Below are 18,348 nucleotides of genomic sequence, written 5' to 3' on the forward strand. Positions count from 1 at the left end.
TTTGTATTTTAAGTTGGATATCAAATGTGTGTATGTTGTTGAAGCTGATGTGTTGTGTTTACTATTGGCATTTCTTGCCTTACGCATAACACTTTAAATTTAAATTGTAATTCCTTTTAAACCAAAATGTGTCCTTTTTATAGAGTATTTAGGTTTGTGAGACTCTTGGTTATTACAAAGAACAAAATATTAGTTGTAAACATCATTCTAAAGCTAGTGGTGCATATACTCTTGCACACCCCAAAAACGTTCACCTTGGCTGTCATGTTTGCCACTGTTGCGGTTTCTCCTGAACCTATAGAGGAATCGTGTAAGATTTCTCATGTGATCAAAATGAGAAGGACAAGATGCAAGCAATAATTTTCAATTGCTCTCAATTCACCCCCTTTGCTGTCTATGATAAATAATTAAGATGTACAAACACAATCCCCTAAATGAATAATCTTTCCTTTGAGCGGTGTATTGAGGGGAAACAGGTTGCTTTTAAATAAGCTTGCAGGAAGTAATCTCGTCACATTTGCTATCAGCCATGTACTTGTGGCCTGTCTGGCACTTCCGTTATCTCTCAGCTGTCTGAAAATATCAGAGGAAACAAACATTGGAATACAGCGGGAATCAAAGAGTTTCAAGGGCTGGTGAACCTGGCTTCCAACATCATTCCTCGTCCCGAACTCTTGTCCTGCCCCGCCTGTAAACACATGTCCCTGCTCACAGATGACCTTTTTATTTTCTTGCGGATGTTTGGCAGCTTGGGCAACGCAAGTGAACATCACTCATGCCAATGCTACTGTGCACTTGTCAGTCACATTGGTTTGTTTAGAAGCTGAAGGAGCAGGATGGGTGGAGATGGAAGACAGGAGTGGTCCTTTTTTCAATGTGCCAATGTCAGAAAGATTGATGGTCACAGTAGCACAGTAGCAGTTTCATTTCATTTTTATGTGTAGATTTATATGTAAATATATGTCTACTGAACAATGCTTACGAATATTTAAGGGGATAGTTTCCCCAAAAATTTAAATTCTGTCATCATTTACTCACCCTCAGGTTGTTTCAAAGCTGTATACATTTCTAATTGTTCTTTTGAACACAAAATATACGTGGAAGAATTCCATATTGGAAATTGAAGTTCCAAAGGACCATTTCAGTTCAGTTCCAAAAGGCTCTGCACGAACCAAGCCGAGGAATAAGGGCCTTGTCCAGTGAAACATGATGTTATATTTTTCAAACCACAAATGCTCATCTTCATGTGTCAATAAACATACAAAAACTTGAGCGGTCCTCCTTCTCCACACTTGCCCTTACGTCACCTGCATGACCTCTCCAATGTGATGTTATGTGTTAAGTCATGAACGCACATTCAAATGTTTGCAATATGAACAATTGCAAACTTTTTGCTACACGAGACGTATTTTCCCCAGGATGGGATTGTGTAGAGCCTTTTGAAGCTGCATTGAAACCCTGTTGAAGTCCATTTTATGGAGAAAACCCTGGAATTGCAAAAAGGTTTGGGCAGATCTGTACACTCGAATGACAAAGCTTTTTTAAACGGTGGTGTAAAGGGCAGTATCACTGTAAAATTCTTTCTGTTTTCATCGTGTTTAATTTACTTTGACCCAGTTTCAGTTCTGTTAAATCGTTCATCTGTATCACCTGTGTTCTATCATCATCTCATTAGTTCCTTTGTTTGCGTGTATATTTAAGTCTTGTGTTCACTTCCGTGGTATTGTATTATGATGTTTTGATTTATTCTGTCTTTGGATTTATTAAAGTACCTTGTTGGGTTCGGCTCGTCGTCGTGCGCTTGCCTTCACGCAACATTCCGTGACAATCACATGCTTTTGTACTGAATATCAGAACATTTTTAATTCAGCTGTTTTTAATCTTTGTATAAACCTAAAGTAAAGCCATCTTTCTGGAATGACCCAAATATTGTTTGAATTGGACACACCATTCAACAATTCGTACCAACTGCAAAGGGGAGCCTAGTTTTATGTGTATTAATAATATGTTTATTATTTTTTCATGCCTTAGAGGTGCACCATGAAAACATGAACTGATAATTTATTGCTTTTTAATACCAAAACCAAACCACTCGATGTAGCAAAGTGTAGAAACACTGCCTATTTCAATTCCATTGTTCTTCAGTCCCAGTGAGATGAAGCTCTGCTCCATGTCCCTTGGTGCTGCCTCCTGACAGTTTCTTCTGAGTTTTGCTCTTCTTCCCGGTTTTCATCTGACCCCACGGCTCTTCTCATTTCTTTATCTTTTTCTCGAATATCTCTCCCCGCTAGTCTTTCTTTTTCCTTCTCTTGTTTCATCCTTCTCTACTCTCTTCTGTTTTTCCCATCTCTCCTCCTTCACTCAAGGTTTATGTGCTCTTTTCCTTCTTTGTGCTGCAGCCTTCATCTCTGTTGCTAGATCTCCGCTGGCATGCTGCCAAAGCCTGTTAGTATAAAAACCTGCCCATTGCTCAAACGCCTTTCTAGTGTACTTGCATCAGGACTCATCCAGGCTACCAAACTCAATTAATGCAAGGACATAGAAGAAGACTTTATGCAATTATTTGTGCGTGCGTGCGTGTTTTCCTTTGGCTCAGTGAGTAGCACAAAAGGCTAGATTATCAGGGAACACACAAGAATAGACTGTAGGTCGTTTTGGATGAAAGCGTTTAATAAAACGCATAAATATATGGCATACGTGTGTGTGTGTGCCTTTTTCACCAATGCCTTTGAACATTACTTTTATGCACAATGAAGCAAAATGCACTGCGATCTCGACACTTCTAGTGAAACAAGAGCAAAGTGTGTGAATCAGACCAGACAACTCCACCGCTTTAAAGGCTAATTCACACTGATCCAACAAACTTCAACAAAGCCTTAAGGAGCCAGTAAATAAATCATAACAGCTTCGGCTAAAGTGAAAGTTAACACAGTGTCATTTTTATGTCTTAACCCCGAATTCCGCAGCTTAGCAGGTGCTATTTCTTTCCCACTGAGCTAAGCAGGAGATAAGCTGATAAAGTAATGATATTCTGTCCGTACGGCTTCAGTCAGGAAATAAATCACACATTGTCTATACTCAGAGCTGAGGAACGGTTTATTTTAGCTGCCGTTTATTCAGACCTTTCAGAGGGGAACCATTTTGCATCATGTCTGACTGATATGAATTGTTTGACCATGTCACCATAATTTGAAATGCTGGATCTCCACTTGCTGTTGAGTCTTCACATAAAGACTTCACTTTAGTTTATAATGTCATGATTCACCTCAACAATAAAGGGTTGTACCAATCTTTCACAAAATATCAAGACAATAAAAAACATGACTTAGGAATAGTAGAGACAAGCTTCCTTAATATTCCAATGGGTGTACAAAGGATGACAGTTATTCGTTTATATGCTGCCCAAGTATAGAATAAAGTTTTATGAAAAGCAGATCTATCATATTGTAATTCTGTCATACTTCATTACTCAGAATCTTTCTATGTGAACCCAATGTAGCAGAACATCATCAACATTGAAGTTTCTCTAGTGCTATGAAAAATAATCAGGTATAATATTCAGAGAAGAAAGGTAAGATCTTGTCCACATCAATTTTTACCCGCATCTGATTGTAAACAGCAAATCCAATTACAGTCGTGCTTCTGCTGCACAGGCAAATCATTTTAAAATAATGAAAAATATTATGAAGGAAAAATATGTTTAGATTTTTTGTAAGCGGGGGTTTTTGCTGGCCTTTATCTACATACAGTTGGAATGGAGAGTTGTAACTAAACGCCACCTAAACAGAAGAGAGGTTATTTTTAGCTGTACTTAAATAAAATATCGTCGCTGTCCTTCCGAAACCTCTGATGTCCAAATTCATTGTTTGGAAATGGAAATGACTTCTTATTAGTTACATATTTGCTAATTCCAGTGACAAACATAAAGGTTGACAAATAATAATGGCAAGAAAATAATGAATTCATTAAAAATCATGAAATATGGAGATGTGAGGTTTCAGAAGTAGAGCAGCATTATCTTTCTTTTTATCCATTTAAGATTCGATTGGCTCCACAATCATCAACACGCTTCACACACCGGCTGAACTAATCTGACAGATGCTCAATATCTGCAGAGACACCAAACTTAGATATGATATCAGTATAACTGGATATGAATCAGATATACACCAAAATAGTAATAATAAAATGCCAAAATAGTTAGAAAAGATACAACTAATAAAGATTCAATATAATTAGCATTTTACTCCAAATTCCTCTTAATATTTCTCCCTGGATGTTTAAGCCTAATAAATGAGTGAGGTGGAAATATGGTATTAATAAAGTACACACATGTAGAAATAGAAAATCTTGTACGAAATGGTAATATTCCGGAAGGTTGGGCGGCAGAAAAAAGAAAAAAAATGACACGTCTTTCATTTTATTCTACTCCCATCTTTTTGCAGTTTATTTCGTTAATGTATTTTTTGCACTATTAGCATTTTACCGTATTAAAAACAAATCTCTTAAATAAATCAGTAACATTTCGTAAAATAACAGGAATTTTACTGTATGGATTATGCATTTTCTGATTTCTTGACTTATTAATCAACCCGCAGCTCTTGACTTTTCGTTGTTCTTCATTATTTTCAGTTTATCTGAGCTCCATTTCTTGTACTCTAACAAAGGAAAATATCTCCACCTAACCTCCATCTCGAACCCTTACTCCCAGTGTTCCGATCCCTGCTGTTCTTCCGCACAGTTAATTCCCATCCCACTGTTTCAGAGCAGCACTGGACCAGGTGTCCACTCAGTAGGGGTCACTGCTGCCCACTGGAAAGGCCTTTTCACCTTCCCTCTGCTCTCTCCCTGGATACACTGTAACCAATTTAACGCTTACCATTACAGCACTTCATGTCCGAGAGCTATTCATCTCTCTCATTATCTTGCGACTGGGAACTGCTTTATGGCGAACAGGAAAAGGAGCGAGAGAGCGCCGGACACAGCCAATCAGTGTTTGGCACGAGTCTAACTAGAACCGCAGATGTTGTTAAGGGCCAGATAAAGGGTTTGACGCTAGTTAAATGGGAGTGTGCCACACTTGGAAGATTTTTTTAATCCTTTGGTATCGGTTCCGAAAGAAGCATGGCGATAAATGTGGGTTGGAGGAAAGCTTCAGAATCATGCATGCATGCCTGAACCAGCAGACAGACATACGCAGACCCACACACACCCTGAATGCATACTACACCTCCATACCCCCGCACTGTGGAAATGGCCCTATGTGCTCTGAACACTAAATCAGGTTAAACCTCCACTGTCTCCCGGCTAGCAGAGCACTTCATCACTCACACAACAGACAATGGCACAGCAAAGGACAATCCCTCCTCTCTCTCTCTCTCTCTGTCTGCTTCTGCGTGTGCATACTAATAGATATGAGTTGTAACATTCCTCTTACATTTTGATCTTCATAAGAAGACTGGTGTCATTATAGTTCTTTAATGGATGGTTTTGGAAAATGGATGTTTCATGTGCCCAGATGTCAAGCCTCCAGTGGTATTTTTATGTGATCAAATGTCATTAATTCCTATGTTCTTTTGGGATTAACTGTACTAATGTACACATTTAAAAATAACCGATTATTTTTCATTTTCCTCTAATATTTTCCCATGATCCTATTAAAGGGGATCTCACAGACAGCAACGTAACTGCCATTCTGCACTTTCAAAGTCAGTTGTGTTGCTGTCTATAGGCGAGAGTCAGAAAGCTCCCGAACCTCATCAAAACTTTCTTTATTTGCGTTGCGAAGATGAACATATGTCCTAGGCTTTCATGGCAGAAAGTTCCCCATGAAGACCCAATAGGAAGATGTTTATTGAAGTGGTTTGCATACCAGTAAGAGAATCATAGCACATTTCATTGAATGTATTCATGTTTTATATTTGAGTATCTGATTTGTCTATTTTTTATTCATTTGTTATGATTTTTGAGATATTGAAATGGCCTTGGGATCTTGCAAACCACAGAACATGAGGGTTTGGCAAAAACAAGCGATTTTAACATTTGCACATGTAGAATTATTGATTGGTTTAAATAAGGAATTTAATTTTCAAACAGTTCTATTAGATTATGCAGCTCTTTTTAATGTGAGTTTCAGCAGCCCGACTACCTATACATATATACACACAAGCATACGTGTATATACGTATGTATACACACACACACACACACATGTTATATTTTATTTATAATCATGTTTGTCTCAGAGTAGCACGGAGCATTCGGTTAGAGAGCAGGAGTTCATTGACTCTGATAGCTTCTAGTTGATGGACCTATGTGTCAGATATGGCAGAGTTTTGTTTACCTGACCTTGAGTCTCTCAGTGTCTGTGTATCTCCCACTGTGTGGATTAGCTACTCTTCCCCGAGGTAATCCTCTCTCTCTCGCTTTACCACACGCATTCTGACAAGCGTATACACACACACACAATCTAACGTATATGCACACAAATAACAGATTTAATTGGCCCTCACTGATCTAAAGTCTCACACCTTAAACAGTCTGTCAATCCGGGCCCGCTGCGCCATCTCTGAAGAATCTTCACCTTTACCAGATTCGGTTTGTGTCCACGTTTTCCTGCATCACAGAGTGCCACCTGATCATTTAGCTGTTTTTTGTCTTCAGAATGGTTCTGTGAATACAAATGGAACAAATAACTCGAATTCTTCTAATAAAGAAGGAACCACCGTCATTACTGGCCCACTGCAGGTGAAAGGTCTAATTGTAGCAAATTACAGTAAACGTTCTGTGAGACGAGTGATCCCCATGCCCATGAGTTTATTTGAACGGAAGGATAGAGAATTCAGTTCCTACTGATGAACTATTACCATCGCTTAAGTGGTTTTACATGCTCCTCAGCAATTGAAAGGGTAAAGGAGTATATTGTATGTTCATCGAACATTCATATCATGTTCTGAATTAGACAGTTTCACTTAGAAGTGGTAGCTTTAAGTTAAAATGTCTCAAAGCTCAATCTTTTTGAAAGCTACTTGCTCTTTATCACAAAGCCCTTTTTCAAAACAGCGCTACTACTCTCCTAGACAAACTGGCCTTTTATATTTTTAACACCTTCAATTTAGTTTGTTACAATTTTGTATTTATGATCCAGGATTCCTCTCAGAGCGATCATCCATCTATTTTGATATATAACAGATCTTTTTGTGACTTTCTTTCTAGCTATCCTTATATCATGTTTGCATTATTTTAAAGCACTGCGGTCTGCCACAGAGCAAATAAAGTATCTTTGATGATTACTAAACACTGTATTTACACCTTTGCATTTAAAGTTTGATGTCCTGAAATATTTGCAAAACACACACTGCTGCTTTTTACCCAATATACATAATTTCCTATTATAGTTCGTTCTTCTGTTGGGTTGGATTGCTTTTGATCCAAAAGATATCCGCACCAGAGTCCATTTCCGAGCAGTCTGAGACCCCCTACGGTAGCTCAAGGACCAATTGTTTGGTGTGGATCTGAGAATGATCGTATTGTTTAGCTATGCCCAAAATGAACAAAACTTTAAACACGCTATGTTCAAGGTCAGACACTCCATCTGAATCAGGTGAGAAAACACACAATATCTTTTATACCTTAATAACAAAACATGTATTGCTGAAACACATTATTATTGCTGATAGTTTACCAAAACATGAACATATTCTCATCATTTACTCACTCTCCTGTCATTTACACTTTTAAAAATAAACTCGACCTGAGGAGAGATTTGCTGACTGCCGGACGCTGAAAAACCACCTCGGGGTACCCGACCCAGATGCATGGGAAATTTGAGGCTGGGGGAGGTAATCCCCCATGCGAGAGTGACAGTTCACAGGAGAGGGACCAATGCCCGTGCCGGCAGCCGTAAGACCTGAACTCCCAAAGGCGAGGGAGACAGTCCGGTACGGGCACTCCTGCCCAAGCGCAGGGTGAAGAGTCCGCATTGGAGGGCTCGGGTGGGCCGACAGGAATCCGGGGGAAAAATGGAGGAAAAACAACCAAAGCCAGAGCCTGGGCAGACACAACATGAGAAATCCAAGAGCATAGAAAGTCAACCATCTAAAAAGGGAAAAATAATCCAAAGGCAGAAAAGTAATCCTACAGGGCAAAGAATAAATCCAAACGACAAGACAAGAGTAACAAAAACTAAGCTAGATAAAGAAAAACCGCTAGACTAGAGGCCAATAATAACTGGGTATGAGTATCAAATAAAGATCGCAACCAGAAACTCAGAGGCATAAATTCTGCAAAATTAATGAGAACACCAGGTGAGGGGAATGAGTGCTTATAATGGGAATGAATGAGGATATGAGAGATAATGGCAGATAATGAGTGTGTGGTAGCCGTCAAAACAAAGCCACGCGCTCGACAACAAGCACACACACACAGAGAGAAGGAAATTCAGACAGGTGGTTAGACCCGAGACCTGACACTTTGTGGTTCTTTTTGGAGCCCAAAGTTTTCTAAGCATCTTTATTTTCAAGAGCGAACCTCCATTGCAGTTGCTGCAGAAGAAAGTAAGTCACACAGGTGTGAAATGTCAAAAAGGTGAGCAAATAATGGTTTCTTCTCAAGAATACGTAGAGCGCAAGGTCCCACATGCAACCAGGTACTGCACAAGGCTCCTTGCTTCACTCATATCATTCTGATGTTTAGAGTTACAGTTTTCACATTATATTGAACTTCAGCAAAGAATCGATGGAAATCTGATTGCTCGTAATTCTTTAAAGAATCATATTATTTGCAAACTATTAAAGCAAACATTTGCACCCATTTTAGATTTTCAATATTAACTTAATGATCATTTGCCCTTGTTAATGTCAGCTGCGTGCTCTCAGATCTTTGTTTCTCAAGTTAATGATGATTAATGAGAGCTCTAAGCTCTCTCACTTGAATTAATTAAAACATAATCCTTGTGATTCCCGCTATGAATACGGCATTCTGTCTGACAGTGGCCCGTTGTGCAACCATGCTAATACAGCTTTTGTTGTTCGGAGAACAGAGTTTGGAACATGCTTTCCTAATTTGAGAAATAATGAAGTAACTGTGCGTTTGGTCAGGCTTCATCACACACTCAACAATCTTCAAGACTGTAGACAAACTTAGTCTTGCTAAAAATAAAAAGTTTTTTTGGAAAGGCAAATCAATAGAACATTTAATTTCCTGTCCAAACAGTGGGTGGTGTGAGCCAGGATATTGGCGATATGGGTAGGGCAGGGAACATTGACCTGGGTTTTGGGCTTAGCTAAAATATTTCTGTTCTATGTCCTGTGAGATTTAGCGATGAATCTGGTTAGTGTGGGTTTTTTTTAAGACTCGGACCGTTAACAAGAACGTTCTTGGTTCCATTTTCACAAATAATCACCATTTTGTCTGCACTATGGCGACATCACATGAAAGTCATGAAAACAAATGTTTGTGTAAGAGCAGAGATTCTACAGCTATGCATGTTTGAGTTCACTGCTCATGCTGTGTTGATTTTCTGCCAATTTTCAGAAACAACTGTGTTTCACATCCTAGATATCTGTGTCACAAAAAAGACCTGTTTCATGAGCTACTTTTATGACATTTGCGTTTTGAAGAAAATCGCTTGTAAGACTGAACCCAATAGCTGGCACCGCATGTTTTTATAAAGTATTGTACTGCTTTACTCTTGGCCCTAGTTTATATATACAGTAGGATGTGCATGCACATTTAATTGCTAAAAAATCCAGAAAGAAATAAAGACTTAAGACCGGATGAGTTAAGCAAATCGAGGCTTCTGGCGTTTTGAACCTTATCCTCAAAATATCAGGGATGTCCTTCAGTGCTGCATTCATGACATTTTCTGCCTTTGTGTTACACTTACAGAAGTAATTATATTGGTTGTGTGGGTGCAGTTGCATGATTTTGACCTCGATCTTAACTCTTTCAAACAAGCACAGCATTTATTTAAGATTTGTATTGATGTTGACATTCTGTTGGGTTTCCTTGCCATATGTTAAGCTTTGGTCATTTTGAGATGCCTAGTGACCACAACTCAGTAACTTTTCAATTTAAGTTTTGCGAAAACATGTTTTGGTTGGGCTGATAGTGTACATTCATGCCATAAAAACTTAATTTCTGTAAAGTTCTTATGCCATGTGCTCAAATAACAACATGGAATTCCCCCATTCTTATCATTTGATTTGATGCTACACAGGGTGATTAGGCTACTATACAGTTTCACAAAATAATAATTCTGAAACATGTATCCTACATTACAGATTCCTTTGCGTCTTTTCTCCTCTCCTGAACAACTTCAGTAATATTTATAAAATGGGAAGAATAGGGAAGGATACTTCACCCAAATATGACATTTCTGTCATGAAACACTAAACCTCAAGTTGTTCCGGACCTGTGCAAGATATTTTTATTTCTGTTGAACACAACAAAAGATATTTAGAAGAAAATTAGCAACTGGGATTTCTGTTCATCTGTTTGTTTTCCTAAATTCTTTAAAATGTATGATTTTTTCTTTCTAAAACACAATCGTTCTCGTTCTACTATGGTACTCAATGGTGCCCCAGAAATCTCAGTAACCAAACAGATACACGTATACAGGTTTGGAACAACTTAAGGGTAATTCACAAGAGAATAAACATTTTTAGATTTGGAAAGAATCTTTGTTTTCCATAGTAACACTGAAACACTTTAGGATTGTTCAGTAGGATCTTCGGACAGGCTCTAACCTCATTTATCTCTTGCCATTTGGTCTCACAGACAACTGACAGCCTCCCTAGTCCTCACGGCGAGATGAACGTGACTGCTCTTTAACAAAAGCACCCGCCTATATCCTTTTAGCATAACCACAGATGAGTAAAGACAGAGGTGTGCTTTTCATCTGGATAATTTGCGGTGAAACCTCAGAATTAGTGTCCCATTTATGTGTGTGTGCTGTGTCAGATTGTACAGTGAGGACCCCCATCTCTGTGTCTGATATTTACTTTATAGGCTCAATATGGTTTCCTGTCTATCTTCGCCTAGATGGATCCCAGTACGTTTTATTAGCAGGTTGCAGATTGTCATCAAACACACCCTTTGTGGGGTTGAACAGTGGGTGGTGGGGCAGCAAGGCTGATCGGGGATGTCCTTAAAATCTAACTTTTAAATGTACAGATTATTGATCTCGAGTACAGTACATGTTGTATACTTGTTAAAGTTCTTGCATCTACATTTCTCTTGAATATTTATATAGTATCATTTTATATTATATTTATACAACTTCATTTTATACTTGTTTGGTATTTTTATTATTGTTGTTGTTGTAAATGTTATTATTATTAAAATCAAATTATAATATCTTCCAAATTAAATGTGGCATACTGTTTAAAACATGAAGGAAAATGTTTGATGGGTCGAAACATTAGAGATAATAAAATATGATTAAATGAGCAAAGGTGAAAGAATTGTGACATGAAATGATGGACAAAGCCGCAGGAGATTAACACAAACAAGCATTCACGTGTTCGATCACGTGTTTGTATCATGTGTATGACTGTATGTGACAAATAAATCAATTAAATTGAAAACATGTACATCTACACAATATTAACAAAAAAACACAGACCATAATCTTCCAAAGAAAAGGCATCTCTTGTTTTGTTTCAAACTAATAAAATATCTCGAATGTTTATCTAAACTCATTTGAATGTGATACGTTTTATTCATTTTCCTTCAAATCTGATTTGAACAATTACTTTTCCTTTTTTTTACAGATGTTAATGAATGCGAAAGACAGCCATGTAAAAATGGGGGGATCTGCACAGATCTGGTGGCGAACTATTCCTGTGAATGCCCAGGAGAATATATGGGAAGACACTGTCAGTACAGTAAGTAAATGTTCTTGTTTTTATGGATGGTTTATTCCCTGCCCCATTTCTTCTCAGCTCATTTTACAGGTTTTGTATTAAGTGAATTTTATGACAGTTCATAAAAGAGCCTTTTTGTTGTGGGTCCAGAGAGAAGCATGCAAGGGCATGTATTTCACACAACTCTCAAACGGGGTGTTTTTTTTCTGAGCAGGAACGAAAGAGATTTTTGTAGTTTTGTAGTTTGACAGTAAAAGAACTGCACAAAACAGCTGGACATCGAGTAGTGTGTAAACCAGTATTATTTCCAATGTCCAAACACAAGAGGAAAAGGTTTTAGATGTTTTTGCCTCCCTTAAGCTCATTGGTCTCTGAGATCCTATGTGGCTTTATTGTTGCGGGTAATACCGTAAAATAATGAAAAATACATGACTGTGATTTGTTGTTGTTATATGCAAAATAGTTTATTTTTATTCACAATCCATCCTTTCTTTTTTTCGGTAGTATTTTACATAGCAATACTTTGACACTATGCTAACTTTAATCATCTGTCATTTCACATTCTAGTCAAAGCTGATGTACAAGGCTGGTGATATATTAACATAAGCCGTATGAAAGGAGTGAAACACTTTGATTTAGGTATGATCAAACACTTTGATTAAATACTATTTTATCACCTTTCATCTGAATTTTATCCGTGTTATGCAAATCATTTATACTGCGCACATGTTTTTTTTAAATAAATGGAGGGGAGACAGAGAAGAAGATATGGACAGATCAAATGTGACTGAATGAAAAGTGAGAAAGAGAGAGAGTGTGACAGAAAGTGTCATTTGTTCACAGTAGATGTGTCTTATCGTCATGAATCAAAAGTGATATTAGACTTTCTGGGTTATTTGATTTATATTCGGTCTTTTATCACAGAGTAGTGACAAACCCTTCATCACAGTTTGTTTTCAAATTTTTTTCACAAAGGTTTTACCAAGTCCCTGTCAAAAAGCCTCCATTCATGTCTTACCACACTAAAATCAAATTCTCACTCCATTCATTTCACCTTTTTGTCAGGTTCAATCACTGCCCCCTTTTGTTTTATTCTTTGTGGCAAGCTGCAAAATAAGATCTGTCTCACATATTCCTGGATTAGGGAGACTTTAACAACCACTTGACAGTAGAGCCATGAAAAACCTCCCGAATTAGACGGTATGTCTGTGTTGTGGGCCAAGAAATATTCAAATGAAGCAAACACCTTCTGTATAAGCCATTACTTTAAGTAGAGACAACCTGCACGAAAAAGTGTGACCAGACTTTTTTCATAATGCTGTTAATGGCTAGAATCTAATGCACAGTTTTCATTAATGGCAATATTTAATATTGTAAATGATAAATCGTGCAGTCAACATGCACATCAGCATCGTAATGCTACAACAATGTCAGAATGTTTGACAAGTGATCTTGAGCTGTCACGATAAAAGTGAAATGGTCGGTCCTTAAGCAAAGCTGTATTTACCTTCTTCTGTGTAACCACAGACAGCGTTGGAGATGTCTGCACATGGTTGATAGCAGCATTTTTCACTTTGAGAGGAATTACATTTACTGGCATGTTCTGGAAACCACTACTGGCATGAATGTGTTGTCGGAATGTTTGCGTTTAACCTCAAGTGGAAAATTAAACAGTCCGTGTTCTGGAAAAATGTTAACTTGCGGTTGCCTTCAGTGTTGCACCCAGTGGCCTCTTTTGAATGGTTAGATTGTTAAAAGCCAAAACAGCCTTCGGTTGTTTCCTTTCTATATAGAAAACAATTGTGTAATATCAATCTTTATAAATTGTCTATGCTTAAGCCTGTCAAAGGTATGGCTTGGTCTTCTTGAAACACATATGTAAATGTGATATTTGAATCAAATAATGCATCATTTTATTTGTGTCATAGAAAACTTTGAGTTTTATGATCGACCATTTTTTTTTAGCAGAATGGAGAAAGGTTTATTTTGGAAAACAACAGATTATCCATCTCGTGGGACAACATCCATCAATTCTGGATTTATTTTCCCATCAATTCATGCTCTTGCAGCCAATATATTTATAAGTCTGCAAGAGTCCTTGGATCAATACTTGGTATATTATCTATTCCAGTATGTGCCCATAAACTCTTTTTATTTTCCATCAATTAGTTAATACTGTAATGAATAACAATGGATGCATGGGCACATTATGAAAGAATAATTTGAACAATCTCACCAATATTTCTGTTATGCACAAAATATACAATCTTTATAACTATAAGATTGTTTGCCAGATTCAAATTATTTCTTAGTTCAGAGGTGCTGGAGATTACGCAAACACTTTGAGAACAACTGGTATATACTGTAATTGTGCGGATGCAGAAGATTTATTTTAGATTACATTTTATTTTGAAAACATTTCTAAATTCAGCCGGAATGAGAAAATCTGGGAAATTGTATGGACTTTTTTTTCTGGGTTGGAGATACTCTTCTGTCAGAGGGCTTTCATGTGCTTAGGGGACGTGAGTGTGTGCGCGCATGTGTGTGTGTGTGTGTGTGTGTATATTAAAAGAGAGTGAGAGGGTAAAGAAGATTCAAACATGCAGCAAGGACCCAATCCTGATCAGAATAAAAACTGTCATAAAATGGATTCTAGTAAAGACACTCAACATATACACTTGTCCAACCTCATGCAGCAAATATAATGATTCTAAATCTAGCTTTTCAAAAATACAGCTTAAGGATTCTGTCCTTTTAATGATTTGGTATAACAAAAGTAATGGATGGAAATCTAAATGGTCAGTCTGGTTTCAGTACAAGAGCTAGAGAGTATTTTATTTTGAAATAGCTAAATTGGAATAAATTGAGCTGTTATTCATTAGATAGAAAACACAGAGGAACTGCAATACAAAAATGTATCTCTGACTGCTACCACAAATGATTCTGTAATGCTACATTTCCATTTTTCTAAAAATATAATTTTAAAATGTACATTTTATATGTTATTCTGACGTCATTAGAACATCATTAGTTTAGAACATCATTAGAATAAGTCAGATATTATTGAGGTGTTTTATCTTACGACAAAGCAGGCATGAACCTCTGGAAACACTATGGGATGTATTCTAGTAATGTAATTTTTTTGGACCAATTTAACCCCTGCATAAATTGTAATAAAGAGCTTATTTCTGAGAGTCTTAAATATTACATTCCTGGTTACCTAATTAACAACAAAACTAGTCAAAGAGCGGGCAGAAGCCAGCAAAGTTTGTATTGAAACTTTATCAAGCATGTTTCACATATGTTTTTGGCATCTAAACAGGTTCAAGCATTTGAGCTTGAATAGCAAAAGAGCTAAAGCAGTCTGTTTTTGCTGCATGGTCGTAGCAAAATAAAAATTTGAACATAAATGCCTATAAGTATTATTTGCTGTGTTTTATACAATCACCATGACTTTGTAACATTTTAAATAAAACAAAAACCCAAACCACAAAAATATATTAAAATGATTACGTTTGAAGTCTGAAGTCTAAATGAAAGATAAATCATATTTTTATCATAAAACTATATACAGCATGATATATGTTTATATTGTATGCTGTATGTTGGAGGAGAACACTATTGCATTATGCTGTCAATCACTTCCCCTGGAATTAGTGAACGCTTATCTTCATAACTTTTCGTCTGTCTACATACAATATATCACACTACATGGACCAAAGAGAACAAAAACAATGTTGAAAATGTTATATAAGCTATATCAAGTAAGTACGGTGAGCTTATTGAAGAGGGTTTGCTTCTAAAAATATATACAATAAAGTCATCCAAACTTGTGATTGTTGTATTGGCAGAACACAAAGAGAAACAGTTCAGCTAATGTGTCATGAATCAGACCTCTGTGGCTCTCTCTGATGGCCACCGGAGGGCACCCACTCCTGAGTATTGACTTTCCCGGACTACATTTCCCATGCACCCCGCATAGAGACTAATCACCTGCACAGGTGTTCTCCATGATCTGCTCTACTTAAGCAGCATTTACACTCTTACTCATTGCGAAGTCTTGTTTTGTCCCGGCTAACATTTCTGAGCGTTAACCTTGATATTCTGTGACCCTTCTGTGTATAATCCTGGATTGTTTGACTATTGTTGATTCTCTGCCGCCTGCCCTTGTGACCTTGCTCTCTGGAACTTCGACTGCTTTGCTGCCAACCCTGACTCTTGCCCGGTATCGTTTCTGTTTCTGCTTAGCCTCTGATATTCCTGCCACTGTTGTTGGATCACTGCCTGTTTGACCCTTATCTTGATTAAAGTTAATCTGCAAATGGATCCACATGCTTCCGACCCCTCATTACAGAAGACTTCGACAACGATGGATCCAGCAGCCATGTATCATCTCTCCTCAGAGGTTTCTGCTCAGGCTACCATGTTAATGTCACACCAGCAACAACTCCAACGCCTAACGTCTGTTACGGAGGAGCTGGTTAAGACTCTGCCAGCACTTCAGTTAACCATACCACCGCCAACCATACCACCGCCAAACCCACCAGTACCTGAGCCTCAGCCCATCAGTCCTACTGTGAACCCTCGACTATCTTTACTGGAGAAATTTGATGGCTCTCCAGATAAATGTAAGGGATTTCTGTTACAATATTCTCTGTTTATGGATCAACAACCACTGTTATACATCATTGACAATAGCCGCGTATCATTTATCTGCTCCCTGTTAACTGGCCGAGCTTTAGACTGGGCTACTGCAGTATGGGATGGAGGTAGCATGGCATTCCCCTCATACACCAACTTTCTTAAGCAATTTCGAGAAGTATTCGAACACACTGCTGGTGGCAGAATGCGAAACTTTCACAACCTGAGTCTGAAGCAATGATAGCATACATTGAGGAGGAGCTGGCCAAGGGCTTCATTAGACCCTCCACCTCTCCTGCATCAGCCGGGTTCTTTGTCAAGAAAAAGGACGGGGGTCTACGACCATGCATTGATTACAGAAGTCTCAACAAGATCACAGTTAAATTCCGTTACCCACTGCCTCTGGTTCCAGCCGCCCTGGAACAACTCCGTACTTTACCAAACTCGACCTTCGCAGCGCCTATAATCTAATTTGCATCTAGGATGGATACAAGTAGAAAACTGCTTTCTCAACGACCTCTGGGCACTATGAATATCTCGTTATGCCGTTCAGCCTCTAGTCCATCCATCTTTCAAGCCTACATCAATGATGTGTTCCGGGACATGCTCAATCGCTGGGTTATAGTCTACATTGATGACATACTAATTTACTCTGACTCTCTGGAAACACACATTCAACACGTCCGGGCAGTTCTAAAGCGTCTAATTGAACACCAACTGTATGCCAAAAAAGAAAAGTGTGAGCTCCATCAAACACGTGTCATTCCTGGGATACATCATCAGTGCCGACGGGGTCGCTATGGACACTAACAAGGTCCAATCAGTACTGAACTGGCCTCAACCGTGAAAGAGCTGCAACGATTCCTGGGTTTTGCCAATTTCTACAGGCGGTTCATACGTAACTTCAGCACCATAGCGGCTCCGCTCACTTCGTTGTTCAGGGGAGGGAGACAGCGCTTAAACTGGTCGCCGTCAGCTCAGAACGCTTTCCAACAACTCAAAGATCGCTTCACCGCTGTTCCTATCCTTCATCACCCAGACCCATATCAGGAATTCATAGTCGAAGTTGACGCTTCCAACACTGGCATTGGAGCTATGCTATCTCAACGTCAGGGCAGTCCTCCCAAGCTATTCCCATGTGCTTATTATTCACGCAAACTGAATTCCGCCGAGAGCAACTATGACGTTGGAGACCGGGAGTTGCTGGCGATTAAGGCAGCCTTTGAGGAATGGAGACATTGGCTAGAGGGTGCCAAAGTTCCCTTCACTGTTTTCACAGATCACCGTAATCTAGAGTATATCCGCTCAGCCAAAAGACTCAATCCCCGGCAGGCAAGATGGTCAATGTTCTTCTCACGCTTCGATTTTAAAGTCATCTATAGACCCGGGTCCAAGAACTGCAAAGCTGATGCACTGTCAAGACTACATGACTCATCATCTTTGAGAAGCATCAATGAGACTGTCATTCCGTCAACACTAATCGTAGCTCCAGTCCAATGGGACATTCTCACTGAGATCACCGAGGCTCAAATCAATTATCCCACGCCACTGAATTGCCCCAATGACTGAACTTATGTTCCTCATGATTTTCGCCAACGGGTCCTACATCTGGTACACGACTTCCCCAGCTCTGGTCACCCAGGGATTACAGCATCACTTCAGCTGGTGTCTGAACGCTTCTGGTGGCCATCTCTGCAGGCTGACACCATTGCATTCGTTCAACAATGTCCAACTTGCAATATGTCCAAATCATCTCACCAACGCCCTGCTGGGTTGTTGCAGCCTCTGCCCGTTCCTCAGCGCCCGTGGTCTCATATTGCCATTGCTTTTGTTACTGACC

The 18,348-nt window shown here is 38.7% G+C and overlaps 1 protein-coding gene across 3 annotated transcripts in view; it reads left to right on the forward strand.

The window, feature by feature from the left end:
- The window catches only part of edil3a (EGF-like repeats and discoidin I-like domains 3a), a 129,005-nt gene that overhangs the window by 60,508 nt on the left and 50,149 nt on the right, over positions 1-18,348 (forward strand). For all 3 annotated transcript variants that reach the window (XM_079449577.1, XM_079449578.1, XM_079449579.1), the window contains one exon: positions 11,775-11,888. In XM_079449577.1, coding sequence (XP_079305703.1) covers positions 11,775-11,888 — 114 coding nt within the window. The remainder of the gene's footprint in view (positions 1-11,774; positions 11,889-18,348) is intronic.

This window comes from Barbatula barbatula (genome assembly GCF_947034865.1).
Source record: "Barbatula barbatula genome assembly, chromosome: 2".
In the NCBI taxonomy this organism is placed as follows: Eukaryota; Metazoa; Chordata; class Actinopteri; order Cypriniformes; family Nemacheilidae; genus Barbatula; species Barbatula barbatula.